Source organism: Vulpes lagopus, chromosome 9 (genome assembly GCF_018345385.1).
Source record: "Vulpes lagopus strain Blue_001 chromosome 9, ASM1834538v1, whole genome shotgun sequence".
Taxonomy (NCBI): Eukaryota; Metazoa; Chordata; class Mammalia; order Carnivora; family Canidae; genus Vulpes; species Vulpes lagopus.
Window position 1 is genome coordinate 37592652 of NC_054832.1, and position 23570 is coordinate 37616221.

At 34.4% G+C, this 23570-nt stretch overlaps 1 protein-coding gene across 2 annotated transcripts in view; it reads left to right on the forward strand.

Annotated features, from left to right (window-relative positions):
- The window catches only part of STK3 (serine/threonine kinase 3), a 277498-nt gene that overhangs the window by 52625 nt on the left and 201303 nt on the right, over nt 1-23570 (forward strand). For both annotated transcript variants that reach the window (XM_041768971.1, XM_041768972.1), the window contains exon 4: nt 3761-3875. In XM_041768971.1, coding sequence (XP_041624905.1) covers nt 3761-3875 — 115 coding nt within the window. The remainder of the gene's footprint in view (nt 1-3760; nt 3876-23570) is intronic.

Genomic DNA, 23570 nt, shown 5'->3' on the forward strand with positions numbered 1-23570 from the left:
ATTTATTCTAAAAGATTTTATTTATTTATTCATGATAGACACAGAGAGGGAGGCAGAGAGATAGACAGGGGGAGAAACAGGCTCCCTGCAGGGAGCCCAATGTGGGACTCAATCCTGGAACTCTGCGATCATGCCCTGAGCCAAAGGCAGATGCTCAACCACTGAGCCGCCCAGGCTTTTTTTTAAAACCACAGTTAGTAATTGTATTTATCTGCGGATTTACTTCTCTAGTACCAGTGTATTTCATGTGTGTGCTCTGTGAGAATCAGAATTGTGTTTGTGCAGTTCACCACTGCATATTGAACATCTGGCTTAAGCAGAGGGTCAATGAATAAATGATAGAAACTATATTCAGGCATGTGTCCTTAATGTGGCTGTTTAGCCCTACCTGCTTGAATGCTTTTCTAGGTTAAAATTATTGAGGCTGTGGTTTATGATATAGAACTGTTGGACTTTGATCTGTGTACTTGTGTATTAGAATGGACCACAAAGTATTTTTTTTTAAAGATTTTATTTATGTATTCATGAGAGATACAGAGAGGCAGACACATAGGCAGAAGGAGAAGCAGGCTCCCTCTCGGGAGCCTGATGTGGGACTCAATCCCAGGACCCTAGGATCATGACCTGAGCCAAAGGCAGATGCTTAACCACTGAGACCCCCCCCCCCAGGTGCCCCACAAAGTATTTTTTTTCTTTTTTTAGATTTTATTTATTTATTCATGAGAGACTTATGAGAGTCTTATGAAACTTATGAGACGTATGAGACTCTCTCATTATTCATGAGAGAGAGAGGCAGAGACACAGAGGGAGAAGCAGGCTCCACACAGGGAGCCTGATGTGGAACTCGATCCCGGGTCTCCAGGATCACTTCCTGGGCTGAAGGTGGCGCTAAACCTCTGAGGCACCTGGGCTGCCCCCCACAAAGTATTTTTTGAAGAGAATTTTACTTGTCCCCAAAGCTGTCCTCTTGACTCACTGTTATTTTTATTTTATTTTATTTATTTATTCATGAGAGACACACAGAGAGAGAGAGAGAGAGAGGCAGAGACACAGGCGGAGAGAGAAACAGGTTCCATGCAGGGAGCCCAATGTGGGACTCAATCCCGGGTCTCCAGGATCATGCCCTGGGCTGAAGGCAGGTGCTAAACCACTGAGCCACCCAGGGATCCCTTGACTCCCTTGTTAAAGAGAGATAGGGTTGCTTTTTCAGGTAGCCACCCACGTTAAAATCCCTAATTTTCCTAAGGGCTGTCAGTCCTGCCCTTAGACCTGCAAGATAAAATATATGTTTTCTTTGTGTTTTTCAGTCAACATAATCCTGAATTCATTGCTACTTAATTTTGAATGAGAAGGTTAATATTTAAAGAAGTTCTTTGAAGGATATTCTTCTGGAGTGAGGTTTAACTGTGGGCCTGTATCAGAGTTGCCAATAGAACTTTTAAAAGATCTACTGAGGGCAGCCCGGGTGGCTCAGCGGTTTAGCGCTGCCTTCAGCCCGGGATGTGATCCTGGAGACCCGGGATCGAGTCCCACGTCGGGCTCCCTGCATGGAGCCTGCTTCCCCCTCTGCCTGTGTCTCTGCCTCTCTCTCTGTTTCTCATGAATAAGTAAGATCTTTGGAAAAAAAAAACCTACTGAAATTGGAATCCCTAAGGTGTGGGACCTGGGTCACAGGTGTTTCTGATACATAGTTAGGTGTGTAGGAGCAGTACTCCCTGGAAAGGTTTCTACACTGGTACTTACACCCCAAAAACATGTATGTAAAGAAGACATTTTTATGTTTCCCATAGGTTGAGGTTCTGGGTGTGTTAAAGATTAGTTTCATTTGTTTGTAAACAAGCACTTTTCTTCAGTGATTCAGTGAACACTGAGGAACTTCTGATATTTACTTTCCATTGCCAGCACCTACCAGAGTTGAATATGTCTGCAAATTTAAGGTGTGAGGTGGGGAGTAATGAGAGATATAGGTGGAGAGGTAGATTTTGAAAGCTCTTGTATGTGATAAAGAGCAGTTAAGATCTTTTCCTTTTAATAATGGAGAGGCATTGGAGGTTTTCTTTTTTAAGTAAATTTTTCTTTTTTTTTTTTTTTCTTTTTTCTTTTTTTTTTTTTAATGGGAGAACAATATGCCAGTTTATTTTACTCTTGTTTTAAAGGAAGGTAACCTTGTCAACTATATGGAACATAGATTTGAATGGGGGAGAAAACTATGACAAGGTGACCAGTTGGGAAGCAACTCTATACAAGAGGTAACCAGGAGCAGAAGGATAAAAAAGGATTGAATCCTAGCTTTGTAGGTACCTTTTTAGTTTAAATACTTAAGCTTCAACCAGTCTACTCTACCCTTGACTTGAAGACTTAGTGAAAATTAAAGGCTCCACTGAGAAGTCTTCCCTGATTGCTTTCTTTTGAGCTCCTTTTTGGTGGTCTCTTTATGTCATATTTTGTAATACTTCCTTTTATTATTATTTTTTGCTAATTTGATTTTTATATTTTATTTATCTTACACTGATGCCACTTTTCATGATAAACTCTACTGGTTAAAAATATCTTTTGAACAAGTTGTCCTCTATGCCATTCTTGTTTTTTTCCCTTTCTATTTTGTGCCTTTACTTATAGTTTTTCTTTTTCCTAGAATGTTCTTATCTTTTCTCCACTCATATTGTAGAGTTTTAACCTTTCTTTCATAGTTAAAATCCCTCCCTTTCTACAGGTTCTTTCTGCTGGCCCTGCCATTTCCTTATTTTAGTTCTTGTGGTGTTTAAGCTGTCTACTACTTAGTTTATGCTACTTGTATTTTTATCTTACGTATTCTATGAATATGGTACTCTGCCTCTTTGAGTTGGGCAAGATGTCTTACATATCAGTGTATATAGCTTGCTCTTAGTAAATATTAAATAAATATTAAATATTAAATAAATAAATATATGACTCTTTGTTCCTTTCTAAGTCTTCCTAAAAACAGGCTATAAACATAGTTTATTCTGCTCTGAAAGACATAAAACTTCAGAAATATTTTAAATTAAAGGACGCCTGGGTGGCTCAGCAGTTGAGTGCCTTTGGCTTGGGGCATGATCCTGGAGTCCTAGGATCTAGTCCCACATCGGGCTCCTGAATGGAGCCTGCTTCTCCCTCTGCCTGTGTCTCTGCATCTCTCCTTTCTCTCTGTGTCTCTCATGAATAAATAAATAAATAAAATCTTTTCTTTAAATAAATATTTTAAATGATTAATTTTAGTAATCTGAATTTAAAGCAAAATAGTTGTAATTACTTATCTCTGGAATTTTTAAGGCCCAAATAAAAGAGAATTGAAAATAATTTTGTTGACTTTGTTGAATTAGAGTATTTTAGAGTTGAGTATTAATATCTGAGTGCAAATTCCCCTAAAGATTTATATTTATTTTTATTTATTTATTTATTTATTTATTTATTTATTTATTTAAGATTTATATTTAAAATGCTTTAGTTAAAGGACAATATTTTCATTTGTTCCTTATGTTATATACCAAGTCCTTTGCCAGAACCAAGCCTTATGTTCTTGGGAATCACTCAAAGCATTTGGGCCTACTCTGCTTTGTAATCCCGTTAAATTTCATCCGTGAATTAAAACCTAATTATATAAACCCTACATATAGACAATTTGATGTACAATAGATATTTACTTATTGGGACATTATGAAATGTTGAAAATACTTATATTGGGATTAAGAAATAATTTTCTTTGGAAATTAAGTTTAATTGTGTATGTATTTTTCTTTAGCCCATATGTTGTAAAGTACTATGGCAGTTATTTTAAGAACACAGACCTCTGGATTGTTATGGAGTACTGCGGCGCTGGCTCTGTCTCGGACATAATTAGATTACGAAACAAGACGGTAAGTATTTTTAAATTGTTTTGCTAATCTCATTTCTAAAGATTCATACTTAGGAATCTAACTAGGTAGTATTTTGTTACAAAGAAAATATCAGTGTGAAAAAAGAAAAGGTTTTACATTGTGAAAGGATCTAGTATGAGGTCTGAGAACTAGCCATATATCTTTGTATGGCAAATTTGAGAGTCATATGATTGTTTATTTGTTAGGAAATTTTTGATAAGTCACCTAGAATCTACCAGGAACTCCACTTCTTCATTTGGAATCAGTATGTATATTCTTTATTAATGTGAGTTCAATAAATTATGGCTAGAGTTTTATTTCAAGTTCATAATATTTATAGTATTTTTTTGTGTTTTCTGTGTTATAATCTGTGGTAAACAATTAAGGTTTTATGTTTCTGAGTGTTAAAAAATAATATAAAAACATTTTTTGTCTTTATTTTCCCAAATATTGTTTGGGGGTTTGAAAATGACAAAGCTAGCTAGTGTGTGTCTGTGAATTCAGGTTAGTGAAATGTGTTATTTAATAATAGCTTTTTTAAAAAATATTTTCTTTATTTATTCATGAGAGACACATTGAGAGAGAGAGCGAGAGAGGCAGGCTCTATGCAGGGAGCTGGATGCCGGACTTGATTGGGGGACTCCTGATCATGCCCTGGGTCAAAGGCAGGCGCTAAACTGTTAAGCCACCCAGGGATCCCCAATAATAGCTTTTTATGGTTATGCTTTAACCATAAGTAAGAGCTATTAACAAAATTATTTACTTTATGCTAGAAGTGCATCTAATTTACTTGGATATAAGGACAAAAGTGACCTTTTTATCTGTGAATGAGTAAGAATAATAATCAGTGAAATAATTTATAATACTGTAGAACAGTAACCTAATTACTACATGACATTATTGTATGTTGTCAGACATATTTAAGTAAAATACATTCAGAAAAATACTTAACTACTTGAGTCAATTAGTGGTTAACCAGAATCATTTTAAGGTTTGATTGGGGAAGTATGTTGTAAGTTTTTCCTACTAATTTTTTTTTCTGTTAGAGAAAATAAAGTAAATATGATTTCTTTTTAAAGAAGTGAAGTAGAACTTAAAGAAGTGAAATAGAACTTAAAATAATCCCTGTTTTGACAGAATGAATTAGGTGATTTGTGTCATTCTAATTATATATTTTAGAATTTCTATGGTGCTTAACTAGTATTTATGTAAATCAGATGACTCTTGAGTGACAGAACAGTGCTCTAATTGAAAATAATTATACTTTAGAGAAGTGTTTAAAAATCATTTCAGGGCTAAACTTAGTACACTTGGTATTTAAAATTATCAAGTATTAGAAATATGAAATAAAAGTGTGTGAAATGGAAAAATCTGTTTTCTTGGTTTTAAATGTAAATGTTACCATTGTGAATAGATAGGAAGTATTTTATTCAAGTACTTTATTATGTTGTTACCAGTAATTGCAAACTGTGAAGGTATAGTATAGTTCTAAAATACGGATATGGATGAATCATTATCCTCAGGAATCTCCTTTGCCAGTTAGCAAAGGGAATATTTTACCCTACTCACATTCATTTTTGGAAGATAGAATCCACTGAATATGTATGGGGAGTCCTACATTTGGAATAATTTATTCTCACAGAACAGTTATCCTTGAGTTTGGAGTTAATGGGGAGAATTTGATTCTCAGTTGCCTTGATAACAGCTCCTGTTAGATCTCAAGAATATTTGCATCCTGATTTTCTTTTATATATATATATATATATATATATATATATATATATATATATATATATATATATATATAATTGAAAAAGAGTACTACTACTGGGAAGTTTAGCAATATAAAGATTTGTATCTTTTTTATTTAATGACTAGGCATTGTAAGTATTTGATCATTTTATAGGAATGATCACTGGAGTGATAGTCCTCTTGTCTGAATTTCAAAGGTGTGACTATTACCTGTTAATCGACTGGCTTTTAGAAATGTGACCAGTGAAACAGTTGTCCTTGATCTGTTAAAACTCAATTGTTTTCATGGTCACAGAACAATCAATTTTTTCCTTAGAGTACGGGAACTTTTACTTTTTTAGAGTTTATATGCTCTTTTGTTTTTGTTACATGGTTTGTTGTTTCTTTTAATTTATTGATTTAGTGCATCTATTTAATTCATTTTAAACAGCACAGGACATTCTTCTTTTTATTTATACTGTCAGTTTTTTTTTGCTTTTTGTTGTTCTGTATTCTTTCCTGTATTTCACAGTTGCTTGAAGAACATGTTCTTCAGTGCTCTCTTTTATGTGGGTATGATGGCGATAGGTAAAAATGTTACTTAACTTCATTTTTTGAATGATAAAATTGCTGGGTAAAGAATTCTAGGTTGGCAGTTTATTTTCATTTTTGATTTAAAAGTAATGACTTTTGGAAGACCACTCAAGTAATGTATTTTTTGTAGAATTGTGCTGGAAGACCACTCAAGTAATATACTTTTTGTAGAATTGTGCTTGTCTTTGAAAGATACTTCATTAGAAATGAAGTATTGCTGAATTTTAATTATCAGTTGATATCTGGTATTGATCAAATATTTTCTTGAAAATTAAAGGTATAGGATAAAACAAATCTGATTAAGTTACATACCTATAAAAAATTTAAGTTAATTTGTTTAGCTTAAAATATAGTGCTGTTTATGTCTTAACCTCCCTCTTCTCTGTGCAGTTTCATAACTTGTCACTTTTATTATGCACTTTACAATAGAAATGGCTCCTAGAATAAAGACTGGATTCATATTATGGTGTTTTTGTAAATGTTATTACCTCATCTTTTCTTCCACCATTGAGTGCTTGCCTTGACCCCAGGCTTTGCCTAGTGAATTTGTATCTATGAGGGACGAGCTAACATCACATCTGCTCTGGAACTTTTTCTGTTTTCCTGAGTAGTTTCTTATATAATTGGTTGATTAATTAATTAGGTAAGTCTTTACTGTATATTCACACATAAAGAAAGGGCATAATAAATTCTAGCTACTATTATTATTATAATTTTTACTATTATTATTAATTTTTTTTCACATATTTTGACCAGTAAGTAGCCTTTGCACCTTTTTATATGTGTATTGGCTCGTTTATTCCTTTTTGTGCTTATCTTTTTGTTATTGTTGTTGGCATTTTTCTTACAGTTTTCAGGATTCTCTGACAGTTTGCTGGTGATTATATGAGTGCTTCATATATTTTAAAAGTCATAAAACCAGTTATCTTATTGTTGGAATAGATATTAAAAAAGGAGCTTCAAAATATCTCTTCCAGAGGTTTTATACTTTGGCCTATACTTTTCCTTTGGGAAACATCCAAGAAAAGATAAAGGCATAGAATTAGGTGTAGGAGTTAGTTAGGAATATTCCAGTGATTGGAATTGAGGCTGAGCAGCAAAGGGCTGGAGTTATATCTGTTTAAATGTTGCTGTGTACCATGGGGCAGATCAGAGTTGGCGTCTGAGCTGGTAATGAATGGTAATTGTGCTAATCAGTGGTATTGGTACTAGAGATAGGATGAAGGTTAAACCCTTTTGTATTCTAGTGGGTGCTAAAAGTTTCTCTGAGTCTTCTGGTTGCATTATGAATAAAAATCACTGTTTAGTTAGTATTCATTGACTCAGCTACTAAATGTTGGGAGATCTATAAACATATGTGAGTTAAATCCTCTGATTTCTGTGATCAAATTCACAAACAACTCAAGTCCTAATATTGTATATTTTAGTAATTGACTATTTTTCAAAAATAATTACATTATTTTGACCCATCTTTTAAGTGTGGTGAAACCTATGTGTAGATAACCCTGCTGTGATATCTAGAAGTCACATTTAATTAGTCAGCTCTTAGTGTTTAGGAAAATAGTTGCAGTTGCCTTCCCCTACCATAAGCCACCCAAGGACAGACATTTTTATAATTCTTTATGGAAATATTACAAGTGCTGGAGTAGCTTCTGGCATCTAACAAAGCTTTGATAAATGTTTGTTGAACTGAAACAGGATCAATTCCTTGGCTGCTTGTCCTATGAATATAAAGCAACTCTCTTCATCTATTAAGTGTTCTATTTTTGTAGCTAAGTTGTAATTTGCATGGCTACTTCTATTTGTTTGTAATATTATAGGTTATTGAACAGATAAGTTCCTATAGCAAAGGCCATAGAAAGTGTGTTTACCAGAGACCTTGGAATGTGTGAAATAGTTTATTCCATTAAGTTCCTTATTTTTACAGAACTTCTCTATGTACATGAATTTAATTTGTTTAATTTTATAAATGCCTATCTTGATAACTTTAACCTTAATAGATGTCTACGAACGAAACCTTTTCCTTTTCGTTGCTTTTATTAATGGAAGTTAATATAAGCATACTTTATTTTTAGTGTTTTCAGGTTTAAAAAGAAAAAAGTCTAATATTGTAATAAATAATATATTTATGGGAATAAGTTTGAAGATTTCCTTGTGAAGAAATATTTTAAAATGAATATATTTTATATCAGTTATCACTTAACATCTAAACATTTATGCATTTCAAGTATTATATATACTGCAAAGTGGAAATACACAACTCTATGAAATTGAAGCTTTTAAAAAGTAGATTATATTTTTGAGGCTTTCACAATGGTCTTTATGTAATTGTTAAGCTGTGCCTTGACATATGGAAGAAAATGGAGTCTCTGTGTTAGACATCTGTCGTGTACTTGGGAAAGTTTTAAGAAAATAAAGTTTTGAGGTTATTCTCTCCCATTTTGGCCCATTTTTTGATTTGACCACTTACTTTAATTTAACCTAGCACTATGGATTTTAGTTTTGGCTTTTTCATAGACTAGTTTTATGATCTGAGCAAGTCATTAACCTGACAGAGACTTTAGCTTCCTATCTGTTAAATAATAAACAACATCTATATTGCTTTACATTTTACTTGGCAGTTTTATTTACACTTCAGTTGAATGGAAAGGTTCAAAACATTTATGGATCTAGGTACAGGGCTCTTCAGTAGAGGTACAAATAACTTTAATAAATTTAAGAAATTTTGCTGTTGTTGCATTGTTGAGGTAATACCTATATAAAAAGCTGATTTCGACTCTCTTTATATATAAAGAGTTATTAGAATTCTTTGGGAGCAGTAAAGGAAAAGCACTTAGCCTAACACAGAAGTTCAGAGAAAGCTCCTTAGGAGATAAAACTGCTTAATAGATTCTTGGAAGAGGAGGAGTCATGTATCATTAGAATGCAAGCTCCCCCAGGGCAGGGTTTTTTATCTTCATTGTTCACTGCTTTATCTCCATTCCTAGCACAGTGCCTGGCATGCAGGATGCTCAGTAAATATTTGTTAGCATGAATGGATGAATGAATGAATGAGAAGAGAGAGGGCAAAGGACATCTTGAAAGAGGAAACAATGATATGCTAAAATTATATTTCCCTCTCTAAAAGTTGAGGTGTCACACTTCTAGGTCACCTGAAGGAGAACAGCATCTGGTTTAAATGGATTTATTTTTCTCACACATAATTGCTCAAAATCATTGCCATGTTGTAGATTGATGGATCTATGTTAGGATCATGATGTTGCTGTATAATTTTTTGTTTTTCCTAGAGTTATTCCTTTTGTTTTTTTCCTTCATGTTTAGAGAAGCAGCATATGCCATCTTTATCATTTTGCTAATGTCTTCTACCTTCTTAATCATTTTACCTGTTTCCTGGAATTTATGTGATTCTTCTTTGAGAAGACATTCTTTGGAGCTTCCTGATTTCTTGTTCTAATGTGGACTCATTGCTTTTTAGGTCTGCTGTACAGCTGCATCCTTGGAATTTCTTTTCACTGGACTTTTGGGTTAGTGCCATCATTTTCTTGTGTATTTCCTATTTCCTTGGTTTTCACCCTTGTTTTGTATTCTTCCTAAACTATCTTCTTCATGGTACAAGAATAAGAGGTCAACTATTTGAATCCCGCATGTCTGAAAATGTCTTTATTTTGCTTTCACAGTTGATTGATTGATAGCTTATGTAGAAATTTACATTGAAAATCAGCTTCTCTGAGAGCTTTGAGGGCTTTCATCTATTATCTTCTAGCATCTGATGTTGCTAATGTTATAGCTAATGCCTCTCAGAGTCTTATTTATCTGTAGGCCTCTTACCTGCCTCCTCCTCCAAACCCCCCAAATCTGGAACTTTTTAGACTTTTCTTTTTATCTTGATGTTCCTGATACTGCACAAGGAATAAGATGTGTCACAAGGATGTACCTACTAGGTGTGAGTCCTTTTTATTAGTTATGCTCAGCACTCAATTCTTTTCAAATAGCACTTTTGTCTTTTTTTCAGATTTGGAACACTTTCTTTAATAAGCTCCTCCTCTGTTTTCTTCACTGGATGATGAATCTTCTGAATTTTATTCTTTTGTTTTTTCCTCCTAGATTTTTTTTGTTTTTGTTTTTTTTGGTCTTTTTACCTTTTGGGGAGTTGGTAGGGGGTGATTTTTTCTACTTTATTTTGTGACTCTTCTAACTGAATTTCTTATTTCAGGAGTATATTTTAATTTATAAGAACTCTTTCATTTTTCATTTGTCTTTTTTTGTAACATCTTGATGTTGAGGCATGGATGCAAAAGTTTTTCTCATCACTCTAAGAAAAATAAGTTTTTGAAAAAGTTATTTCCTGTTTCCCGAATCATCTTTACTTCCTCTGGGGTGGTTGTTTCCTCTGTTCTGGTCTTGCCCATGGCAAAGGTCAGCAGGAAGGCTGACCAGCACTCACTGGAAACATTGGGCAATGCTTTTTGACTGGCAGATATAATTTTAGGGTGAATGGACTGGGAGATGGCTTTTCGGGGAAGGGTCTACAGAGCAGTTTGTTCAATTTATTGAGAGAGGAGCCTCTCACTCTGCTCCCATGTGGGTTAAGTGCCAGAATGCATGTCATCTGCATATATGGGGATGAGGGTAGGGGTAGAGTAAGGATTCCATTTTCTTCTTTTCTTTTCTTATTCTATTTTCTTCTTTTCAGCTTCTATGAAAAAGCTAGTTGCCATTTCCATCCCTTCTTACTCCTGCCCAACCTCCCCAGTGGTGGAGCCTCTTGGAGTTTACTTGGCAATCACTCCTTTTGTTGCACACTCCTTTTTTGCCTCTTGGCTGTGGATCTTGCCATAGAATGCTTCCAAAGTCATTAAACTCTCTTGTGATGATTCTTTTGTTATTAGTTTATTTATTTATTTATTTTCAAAAGTCTCTATCAGCTTAATGAGGTTTCAGGAGAAGGAGAGACAAATAACTAAAATTAATTACAAATTTAGGTTAGCTTTTGAACCTGAATCAGCGATATCCCCCCTCCACCCCTTGCCTTATGTGTATTTTATATAGCTTTCATATTTTTAGGTGTTTCGTACAACTACTTTTGAGGAGTCATTTGATAATCCCTTAAAAGTTTGAATCCATCCAGACTTTGGGATCCTCCAGCAATTCTCCTCTTTCATCTGTACTTAGAGAAACTCTAGCACAGTTGTACAGTGAGGCATAGGCAAGAATGTTGTCACAACAGAAAATTAGAAGCAAATCTAAATCTTGATCAGTATTAGAGCTTGGACTAGAAGATTGCTATCATTCTTTCTGTCTCCATAATTCTCTAGCTCTTTGGTAAAGGCAAACTGAGAGCAGTGTTCTGGCTGAACCCTTTCAGAATACGTAGGACCCAGTTGTCCAGATGAGAACAACATTAAAATACCAAATAAATTATGTGTCTTAAAACATGTATAAACATTTATCTTGGTATATAAGAGAAAATTTTAGTATTTACCTATACCCAGTTGAGATATATTTCTGTGATGTTGTGTGTGTGTGTGTGTGTGTGTGTGTGTGTGTAGTGGGTGAGGGAGGGGGGGCTCAATGAAGGAACAAGAATAATGGAGAAGTTGTTCCAGACTGAAGAAAGCAATTCCTAAGTTATGTGTATGTGTTTTCCTCAAGGCTTATGTTGGTCTGTTTTATTATGAAAATAATTGGGAAAGCCAAGTTTTATTTAAACATCACCTCTTTAGAAGTGTGAAGGACACTTTAAGACCATTCTGTTTGGTAAATTCTCACTGTTAGTTTTATAACTGATTCTCAACTTCAGTGACAGATTTTTGATAGATATTTTGTGAGCAGTACTATTTATATAGTATTGGTATGTGTCAGGCACTATTCTAACCACATGTATGGTTTTGCATTTAATCCTCATATAAGGATTAACAACTGTATGAATAAGAACTATTATTGACCCATGTTGTAGGTGGGAAACTGAATCATAGAGTGGTAAGTAGATTAGAGGGAAAGAAAGGGTTAAAATTATATCAAACTACTGGAATTAAACTGTAGTAATTAAGAGCACAGATTCTGGAGGCAGAGTTTGTGGGTTTGAATCTGGTTCTGCTATATATTGGGTATGTGAACTTGGGCAACTTTCTTCTCTAACTCATTTTCTGCATCTACTAAATGAGATAAGAAGACCACCCTACTTCACTGAGTTGTTCTGACAATTAAGTATATAAAATGCAAGGAATATCACCTAGCACATAAAAAGCCCTGTAGGTATTTGTTCTTGCTACTGTCATCATCATCCTGTCATCTCACTTATATAGATGGGAATGTCTTTGCGATCAGATGTGTTTGAGCAGAATATAAAGAGGACTATGGAATCAAGAACAGAATCCTAGCATCTACCATGAGTACTTTGAATTATCTTTGTTTCGAGGGAGATATAGACTTAATAAGAGGGCTACATTCTTAGGTACAGTGAAGGGTTCTTTAATAGAATCAAACAGTGGCTATTCACAATAGACTACGGTGTTTTTTATCTTAGTGCACTTAGAGTTAATGCCTTGTACATATGATCTTTTTAGTAAATTGTGATTTATTGTATTTTAAAAATATATGTTCTGCCTTGATATGTATTTTGTTTTACTTAAGATAGATTTTTTTTCCTCAGTGAAGTCATACCAATTTTTTATTGACTTAAGATTTATTTGGAGTTTCAAAGTTTAATATTGTTTCATTGATAATAATAGGCATCTTTTTGATTTGTATGGGCTTCTATTCCATAAAGTGCTTTTTGGGGGTTTATATTTGCCTCTCTGTTATTGGACTAATTCATGTTTGACTTCCCTAATCACTTTGTTGCATGCTCTCTCTTTGTGTAATAGATACTAGTTCATATAGGATTTACAACTCCATATATATTGAGTGCTTTTCTGTTGTCTTCTGATCTCTTTTTCAGGAATCTTTTCATGTGGGAAAGGATTTTAAAATGTCTGCCCACTGACCATTTTCACAGTAGAGTATCAGTTCTCTTTCTCTTCAGATCAAGGGATTATAAGCAGCGTGTATATATGTATATTTACATATGGTGTAAGTAGTGAAAGCTTTCATTTTGAATCACTAGTTGTGGGACTTTGTGATAGATTATTAATCCTTTTTTTTTTGCCAAACATCTGCAATCCAGATTTCATGAAGACAGCCTCTCCCTGCCCTTTTGTATATAATAATGGCTAAAATATTCTAGTTATGTTTTCTAATGTATGTACTATGTGTTGAGCAGATTTGTGTTCTTCTGGAAAAATCCCATAAATTTTTTATTGTTTAAAACCTTGGCTATTTTATACCCTCAACCCTTCTTTCTTTGGGGTAGGAGGAGATAGATTGGTGAGGGGTGGGAGGGAGTTACTCTGCTCTTTTTTCCAGTCTTTCCTCATGTTGAATACCTATAAGCCCCATTAAATTGTAGGTATTCTTTTTCCCAAGAGAGAAAGAGTAAGAGGGGAAGAAACTTTGATTGTAAGGAAGTTGGAATCTGAGGCTTGATGGTTGTTCAGATAAAGTCTTACATGTAACCTTAAGTATTACCTTTGAGATTTAGGTTATTTCAGAGATTGCTACTTAACTCCTCAACTTTCTCTAAACCACTGGTTTTTAGTAAGTTGTTTGATCACCATTGTCTGTGATTATGTCATGTATGCCATAAAAACTAATGGGCACTGAAGCATTCAAGGAGTTCTGTAAAATGAGAAGTCTGAATGTAATATTGATACGATTTGGAGTAAGCATTTATTAGCTGGGGGAAGTGGTACTAGGAAATGAAGGTAAAGAAGGGACTTAAAAAACCCTGCACGTTCTTTTAAAAAACATGATTATGCTATTTTCCTGGTTCCCAGTATCATATTCTGGAACGGGGCAGAATATAGAAATCAGCTTCAGAAATCTTATGCTGTTAAATATCTGGAATAACTTTTAGTAGTTTTAGAGTTGGTCAGTGGTTTGTGCTTTATACAAACCTCTTTTCTAGAAGCTTCCCCACTTTTTGGTATCAACTTCAAGTTTACTATCACTTTTTAGTTATAAGTATAAGAAAACCCAGCCTAGACTGGTTTAAGCCAAAATGGGAATTTATTTGCTCACATAACTAAAAATCTTTGTAGAGCTAATTTCATGTATGGCTGATTCAGGGTGAAAGGAGTTACTTTAATTCATCTTTTTATTTTGATACCTCTGTATTGAGTCTTGTCTCCAACAGATTTTTGCCTCATATGAAATCCAGCAAGGATTCTTGTGCTTCATTGCTTCTGGATGGGTCATGTGCCTTTCTCTGAGCATGTCATCTTGATCTGTGTCTAACCTGGAGCTAGGATGAAGCTGAGTAGTAGAGATACATATTCTGAGGATGGGGAAGTAGTAATTTACTAAGGGGAATCAGAATATGTTAGCAGGAGAAGGGTGAATGGGTGTTAAAATGGCAAAATGTAATGAATAATTCTATATATTTACTAAAACGCAAATCAAAGCAAAATGTATCAAGAATAAAACAATTAAAGAAACCCTCACCTCTAAATAACTTAAAAAATGTATGTTAGATGTTAGAAGTATTTATTGACATTTGGAGTCAAAATTGTTGGGTCTCTAACCCTTTCTCCTTCTGTCACAGTAAGGGATGTAACTGTTGATATCTATGGGACCTTGTTTCTGCTGTGTCAGTAGTAAAAGTTTGCTGTAAGACTTCTTCTGGGAAGTCTGTTCATCAGGATTTAAAGACCCGTGGTTCCTTATTAGAACCACAATGGACTGACCCTGGTATTAGTTCTGATGTCTATAATCCCTTTTCTTAAGAAGGATTTTCTTACCCTGAGCAGGTACTATTACTGTTTAGAGCTGTACTAGAATCTTAGGAGAATGAGTCTTTTTGTGTGGGAAGTAATTCTTGCTCCTTACTTGGTGTATCCCATAGAGTGAAATTGAGTTCTAAGTGTATTTTGCATCTGATTCTTAAAGTTCCAAGCCACAGCATTTAATATGACTGTGCACTGTAGGATTAGACCTATCAAATTTTTCATAACAATCATGTGCCAGGTTTTAATCTCTGATTAAATACATCATACACGTACACTTCATTACATCTTTCCTAAATCTTTTGATTGCATTATACACACTTTTATGATTTTCCACATCACAATATAGTTCTTCCAATAGACTTTCTCTTCTACCTTAACTAAGTAAATTAACCTTACAAAGTTATTTCTTTGGCTGCCCTTATTGGGAAGCCGCCCGGTCTTCACCTTAGTTGCTGTTCTCCTTGGAATTTGTCCCAGTTCTGTTTCCTTTTCATCAGTCAGGCCCACCTTCATCTACTTTATTTTTGTATGGTACATTCCTCTCCTGGTGGACTGCCTGTCACTGCCAGATGGACGGTGAGCTCTCCCTCCCTGCCTTAAATAAGACCCTGAGTACATGGTGACATAGTTATTTGAAAGGAGATGATTTAGTGGAAGGACCCAGGATTCCTGCATTGTTACTTAGTAGCTCTTAGGACCATGGGTAGTTGTGTAACTTCTCTAAACTTAAGATGCCTAAGCCTAAATTAGGCCTAATATCATATTACTTTCTTTACCTACCTCAGTGTTTTCTTGTGAGGAACAAAGATGCTGCATGTCAGAACATTTTGTAACCTGGAAAATTGTGTATGAACTTAAATCGCTATTTTATTACTATCATGACAAAAATGTCTAAAACAGTATGTAATTTTAATGGCCAATGGTTTAAGAATTTTGTGATACTTGTTGAAATAGAGAATGTTCTCTAGCATTGGAAAATTATACTAAAAGATTATTGTGTCTTATCTAGTAAAGTCTTGGTTAATCTTAGGAAATCAAGAGATGCATATAAGTTAATTTTCCAGAAAATAGGAATTTAGCTTCCTAGGTAGCAGATCTCTAATTTTAACAATTTTAGATGGAGAGTTTTTAAAATTGTATAGCATAGTTTTCTGTACTTTGAACCAGAATGTGTGTGAGCCCCTTACCCTTTTAATGATATAAATTAAGGAAAAAATGTAAGTAATTATGAGTACATCATAAACATTTCAAATAGTATGAAAGGGGAATTAGTGTCTCCTTACTTGCCCCTCAGTTTTACTTCCTTGAAGTAATGTCAGTTAACAGTTTCTTGTGGGTCCTTTGAGCACATATGTACACATATCATATTTTACACAAGGGATTCATACTGTATATGTGTTCTGTTCCTTGTCTTTTTTCCCTTTAACTTCTGATCTTAGAGATCTGCCTACACTGGTACATATAGGTCCACGTGTATGTAACAACATATATTTCTTTCAGTACTTTGGACAAAAAGAGTTCCAGCTTTTCCGTTTTTGTTGTTCTAATCAAAGCTGCAGGAACGTTTATATTTGTGTATTGGCATACTATGTTATGTCCTTTGGATACATTCTGAGAAATGGCGCTACTGGTTTAGAGGACAAGTTCATTTTTATTTTTATTTTTTTTAAGATTTTTAAAATTTTTTATTTATTCATGATAGACATAAAGAGAGAGAGAGGCAGAGACACAGGCAGAGGGAGAAGCAGGCTCCATGCCGGGAGCCTGACGCGGGACTCGATCCCAGGACTCCAAGATCGCGCGCTGGGCCAAAGGCAGGCGCCAAACCACTGAGCCACCCAGGGATCCCCGCAAGTTCATTTTTAATAACAATTTTGTTTTTACTTGAGAGGCTGCTACCTAAGTTGTATATGATTTTTTAGTGGTTGGGGCAGTTTCAGCTTGAAATATGAATGGAGCATGGATTTTGCTTTTGATGCCTTCCTATTTCACGGCATGCTCTGACTCTTCTTCATCTTCCCAATTGTATCTAATTTTGCTCAACATGTTCATTATTAATTCTACCACAGAACTGTCCATTGGGATTGTAAGCAAGGTTGCACACTTGTTAGCTGCTTGCTGCTGCTCCTGTTGCTGCCACTATAAATGATTTTACGATTTATCTTACCCACACTAGCTTTCCATGCCATCAGAGTTTTCTTTCTGAATGTTCTCATAGGTTCATATCATCTTTCCACTTAAAAATTTGTGGGTATTTAAAGCAGAGTTTGGCCCTAACCTGCCTTTGCATTCACTGACAAACTGTTCATCCTTCAAGAGTCAGCTCAAAAGTTGAGTCTTCTTGAAGTGGGGAGAATGGTGTGGTGAGCTTGTCAAGGCTGGCAGGAACTGTATCATTCAAGGTGTTGAGGGTTAAGTTTTATGGTTTCGATTTTAAGAGTACTGGTTGTAATGCATTATCAGCTGCTGTCCTGGAGTGCTCCTCTATCTAATCTTGTTGCTACAGGCATTACTTAATATTATAATTATTTGTTTCTGTGCCATCATTTCCACTAAATTTTGAGCACCATGAAGGTAAGGGCAGTATAACAGGCCCTCAGTAAATTCCTGTTAGTATCACCCTCCTGCAGTTGTGTTTGCGTATCAAATGAAATGATAGTTGTAATGTAGCTGGCAAAGTTAAATCTCAGTAAATGTCAGCTGTTGCTGATGTTACCGGTATCATCAGTATCATCATCTGTTGGTCAATCCTGACTTGGGGAGTGTAGGGTGGTTTCTATGAAGAGGTGAGATTTGATCCAGGGCTTAAAACACTGTGTGAGGATTACATTGGTGAGTTTTCATCAAATGGTTTTCAAGACTTTACGAAGTCACTGTGAAAGTTGAAACTTAAAATTTTATAATAAAATATAGTTGTGCCTTAAAAGGGGGAAGTGTGTTTCATTCTTTTTCATTTTAATAGACAGTAGGTACTAAATAGAGAATTAATGCATTATTTTATATAAGTAATTATGTCAAAAGGTGGGGTTTAAGTAAGATTGTCAAGATTCATTTTTAGAAAATTAAAATTCTTAATTTTGTACGAACTTACAAAAGCTCACTTGAATTTGTTTTTACTGACATAAAAACATTAAGGCAGTATGTATATTTTAAAACAGCTTGTGCATGTGCCCTTGAGACAATTTGGTGGGTGCATTTTTATCAAAACCATATACACAGTGACATATTAAATGTATCATATTATACTAATCATATGACTCTAGAAACAAAAGTAACCTATCAAAACCATCTTTTTGTTTTTGTACAATGAAATTCTTTTTAAATTTGCCAGTGAATTCATACCAATATTGAATCCAGATGTAGACTTTGTCTTTTAATGTATTAGCTCAGCTATAAAAGTCTTATTTCCATCCCTGATTACTGAGTCTTTCATTCATGGTTTATTATATCTCTTCCACCTTCCTTTATTCACTTTTAAAAATAGACTATAAAATGTAATTCAAATAATTTTATTTATTTTTAAAAATATTTTATTTATTTATTCATGAGAGACACAGAGAAAGAGAGGCAGATACACAGGCAAAGGGAGAAGCAGGCTCCACACAGGGAGCCCGATGCGGGACCCGATCCCGGGACTCCAGAATCACGCACGCCCTGGGCCGAAGGCAGGCGCTAAACCACTGAGCCACCCAGGGATCCCCCAAATGATTTTAAAATGACATTCCTTCATTTATATAATGATAGAAATAAAATTAAACCTTATTGTATTAAAGATAACCTAATTATATCCACAGATGAAGTATTCTGTTGATAAAATTTTTCATTGGAAAGAATTTTGATGGATACCACTAAATGAAGTATCTCTCCGCTGTGGTCCCATTTCACTTTGAAAAGTATTTTTTATAATAGTTTCTGAGTTTTTAAGTCTGTCTTTCATGCTAGATTGGAGTCACATAAGGTTAGGTTAAAGATTTTAAAAATTCAGTGTAGAGCAGGTACTCAGTAAATGTTTTTTCAGTGAATTAATATTATCTAGGACTTATTGGAAAATACTTCTGCCTTCTTATTTCCTGCCTTCTTAGATCACTTTCACACATGCTTTATATTCTTCCTGTCTGCCACACATGTGCTGTTATCCTTGGCAACATTGTGATCCATATGGGATAATTTTATAATTGATATCTCATTGTTTTAATTTGCTTTTCTTTGATTATTAGTGAAGTTTAATATTTTCTGTGTATGTTAACTAGCTTTATTTTTAGTTTTTGTATATTTGTGATTGTATATTTATTTCTTTGCCTATTTACTTGTTGGATTTTATTGTTTTCTGAAGGATTAATGTGAGTTCTTTATGTTCTACATAATTCTGTATGCTAAACATCTTACTACATTTTCTGTGTTTTTGTTTTCTGAGCTTCTAGCTTTTATGCAGACAAAGCTAATTGATCCTCAGAATTTTTTGTTTGCTTTCTTTGATGAGAAACTATTCTGCCTACTGATTTGATAACTTAGATATTTAAATCATTTAAAAATGTTTAAATCATTGATGTCTATGTTTGTTTTAGTGGTATTAAGCATCTGTTTTCAATGAAATACTCATTAAGCCACCTATAATGTCCTCAGTTAAGGTTACTTTTCAGGTCAGGTGAGTGTGCTTACTTGCAGAATTTATTAACAGAATACTTGTTTTGTTTGGCTGGTACACCACTTACAATAATTCACATTTGAATGCTAGGGTGAAGTAGGAGTTCTTCCCTGATATTCATGGTTGATACTCAGTGTTACTGCTTGTTTATGGCTGGGATCTATTCTTGTTAAGCACTAGTATTATGGCAGGTGACTGTTTTGATAGACATTGCCTTTACTAATTGTCAAAAATTTGAATATCATCCTTGGAGCAAGCCTTGCAACTCCCTTGCAACTCTCCTATTTTGAAACCAATTAATATTTGTATAATATTTGACAGACCACTTTATTTCTCTGAGTTTGTTTCCTCATCTAAAAAAGGGACTATGTGTTTCTGTTAACTTAATTGAGTTGTTGTGAGACTCATAAAATACTCTTTAAACTATAAAGTAATATAAAAATATAAGACAGCATTATATCTCAGTGTTCTAGAAAATGTTACTGTTTACTGTTGTTTAAATAACTGTATTCAAGGATAAAAGCCTTTTATTTCATAATTGAAGTTAAAAGGCCCAATGTGTAGATATCTCATTCAAACTTTATTATTCAAATGGAATCTTAAAATAAAACTATATTACAGATCACTTTAACACGTATCTATGTACTAGTATGAATAATTGGATATTGTGCCATTTTTTGATTAGGGCAGGATATGAGGTGATCCCTAAAGTAAAGGGAGGAGTTAATTACAAAGAGAGAAAAGCATAATGAAAGAGGGACTTTATAAACTTTATATATTTGCGCCAGGTCTGTCCTCTCTACCCTTAATTCAGGGCCAAATATAGGCAGTGCCCTCAGTATTCTTATAAGCTTCATAGGTACTGAGACTGTCCATGTCCTCACCTTCAACACCTACTGCCTTTAACAGAATCTGTATGAGTCAGTGAAGTACATATTTGTGAAAAGAATAAAAAAAAATGAATGTCTAAATCAGTGTGAATTTATTTATCTGTTAAGACTATGAAGATCTTTTGTAAATACAGAATCAGAGGGTTGGAATGAACCTTTGAAATCATCTAGTAAAGGTAGACAGTTCATGAATCAGTAGATCTTTGGCAGGTCTTTAGTGGCAGATTCTTTACAGCACTGAAATCAGATCTTGAGACCCAGAAATATAGCAAGTCTATTTAATCCTGAACTTTCTCTACTATAGCTCTGTAGTATAGGGTACAGAAGCAGAGATAACAAATCAAAGAGTTGATGAAGGATTAGTGACTTGTTCGTTGGAAATAATGGAATGTTACGAGGATAAAAAGTGAAGTCTAGGTAATTGAAAATATCAGTATTGAAGTAATTAAACATGACTCAGTTTTATGGATTGGTGCTGCTGTTGTAGCACCTATAAGCTCTTTAATTTTTATACCAGGAGTGGGGAGAGGGGGAAAACCCAGGTACATATGACAGCACCACAACCTTGCATAGTGATGCGTTGTGGTGGCCCTAAACAACATTCCTCCCTCCCATTCTCCCACCTTGGCTGTAAACCATTAATTTATGTGGCATCTTCTTTTTTTTTTTTTTTTTTTTTTTACAAAACTGCAAGTCTGTATTCGTTCATTATTATTTATCAAGTGCTAACTATAGCACAGCATGGTTACATCAGTGAACAGAACAAAGATCCCTGCTCTTGTGGGCCCTTTTTCTGGTGCAGTGCTATCCAATAGAAACATAAAATAGAAACATAAAATTTATTCATGAGAGACATAGAGAGATGGGCAGAGACACAGGCAGAGGAAGGCAGGCTCCCTGCAGCAAGCCTGATGTGGGGGACCTATCCCAGAACTCCGGGACCGCGCCCTGAGCTGAAGGCAAACGCCCAACTCCTGAGCCATGCAGGCTTCCTGCCACAAATGTAATTTAAAATATCCTCGTAGCCATACTAAAAAAAGAAAAAAGTAATAGGTGAAATTACCTTTAATAATATACTAAATATATTAATGTATAGTACAGTATCCATAATATTAAATAATATATCTAATATTTAAATAATAATGTATTTTAAACATTAATACATTTTATAATACATAAATATCATTTAAAAGTATAATAAATTTAAAAATCATAAGTGAGATACTTTTCCTGCTCTTTTTAGTACCAAGCTTTGAACTTTGGTGTATATTTTACATTTATAATCTCTCAGCTTGGACTAGTTCACATGCTTGGGAGCTACTCTGTTAGGCAGTGCGACTTTAGAACATAGTGCTTGCTTTCTGTGGACCATCAAGTCTGACCATCTAGTCAAAGGTAGAGAATAAGTTCCTGGTAGAACTAGAATTTTCAGAAAATCCAGATTCCTTACTATGAAGGCTTTTGTGATCTGGCTTTTGCGTGTCCCATATCTCATCTAGAACTAGTGTTTTTCTGACTCACTAACTTGAGCCTTCTTTTTTGAACTCAAACATGGGAGGCTTTTTCCTAAATCATGATATTTTTTTCTTTTTTCCTTTGTAGAGAATGTCATGTTCCCAGACAGCCAGTCGCTTTGTTAGCTCTCTTGTCATTTAAGACTTCAGCAAAAATGCCTCTCAGGCTTTCTTTAATGCCTACTCTAAAGAGCCTTTCTCAGTCATTCTTGATCAACAGCTTTCTATTTTATTGTCCCGCTAGCAATTGTAAACTGTTTTCTTGCGTTACCCTATTTTCTATCATATTATCGTCAACTTACCCCTTCATTAGAGAATATAAGCTCCATGAGAGAAAGAATACTTCTTGTTCTACTCATTTTTATATCCCCAGCAACTTGTGTAATTCCTGGCATGTAGATGGTGCTTGATAAATAATTTATTGAATGAATAAATGGCATTCTAGATCAGATGTCTTGAACTAGAGTGGATTTATCAAGTGAATTGGATTCTTATGTTGCTATTGAGGAGTATAGGATTGAGAGATGGTTTAGAGTAGTCAGGGTCTTTTAATTTGGAAAGGATTAGGAGAAGTTGGCACATTAAGGGTTAGGGGAAAGAGATCCAGTTAATTAGTTTCTTTTTGATGAAGAAAGCAAACTTATATAAGCCAACACATTACTCAAGTACAAATAAAAATGTACAATTCATTTATGACATTATATATTAATATTACATGTAAATGTAAACCATCTTCCAATTTGCTTAGAATTTTAAGATGGTCAGGGTTTTTTTTTTTTTAATAGAGGTGAAATTCATGTAAAATCAGCCAATTTAAAGTGAACAATTCAGTGATCTGAGTGTATTTACAATGTATAATCCCCACCTGTGTCTAGTTTCAAAAATGCTTTCATCACCCCAAACCCATTAAGCAATTGCACCTTGTTTTCCCTATTCTGCTTCAGCCCCTGGCAACCACCAATCTGCTTTCTTTCTCTAAGGATTTACCTATTGTGAATATTTCATATAAATGTGTCTTTTTGTTCTGGCTTCTTTTACTTAGCTTAGTGTTTTTGAAGTCCATCCACATTGTAGCATGTGTCAGTACTTTATACGTTTATATGGCTGAGTAATATTCCACTGTCTCTATATACCATAATTTGTTTATTCATTTGGGTTGTCTCAACCTTTTGGCCATGATGATGACGTTGAACGTCTGTCTTCATATATGGCCATTTGTAGATCTTTTTTGGGAAATGTCTACTCAAGTCTTTTGCCCGTGTTTAAATTGGGTTGTCTTTTTGTTGTTGAGTTGTAAGACTTATTTATATATTCTGGATACTAGACCCTTAACAGATGTGTGTTTTGTAGATATTTTCTCCTATTTTGTAGGTTGTCATTTCATTTTCTTAATACTCTTTAATGCACAAAATTTTTAATTTTGATGAAGTCCAATTTATAATTTTTCCTCATGTTTCTTTACTTTTGATATACCTAATGATCCATTGCCAGACCAA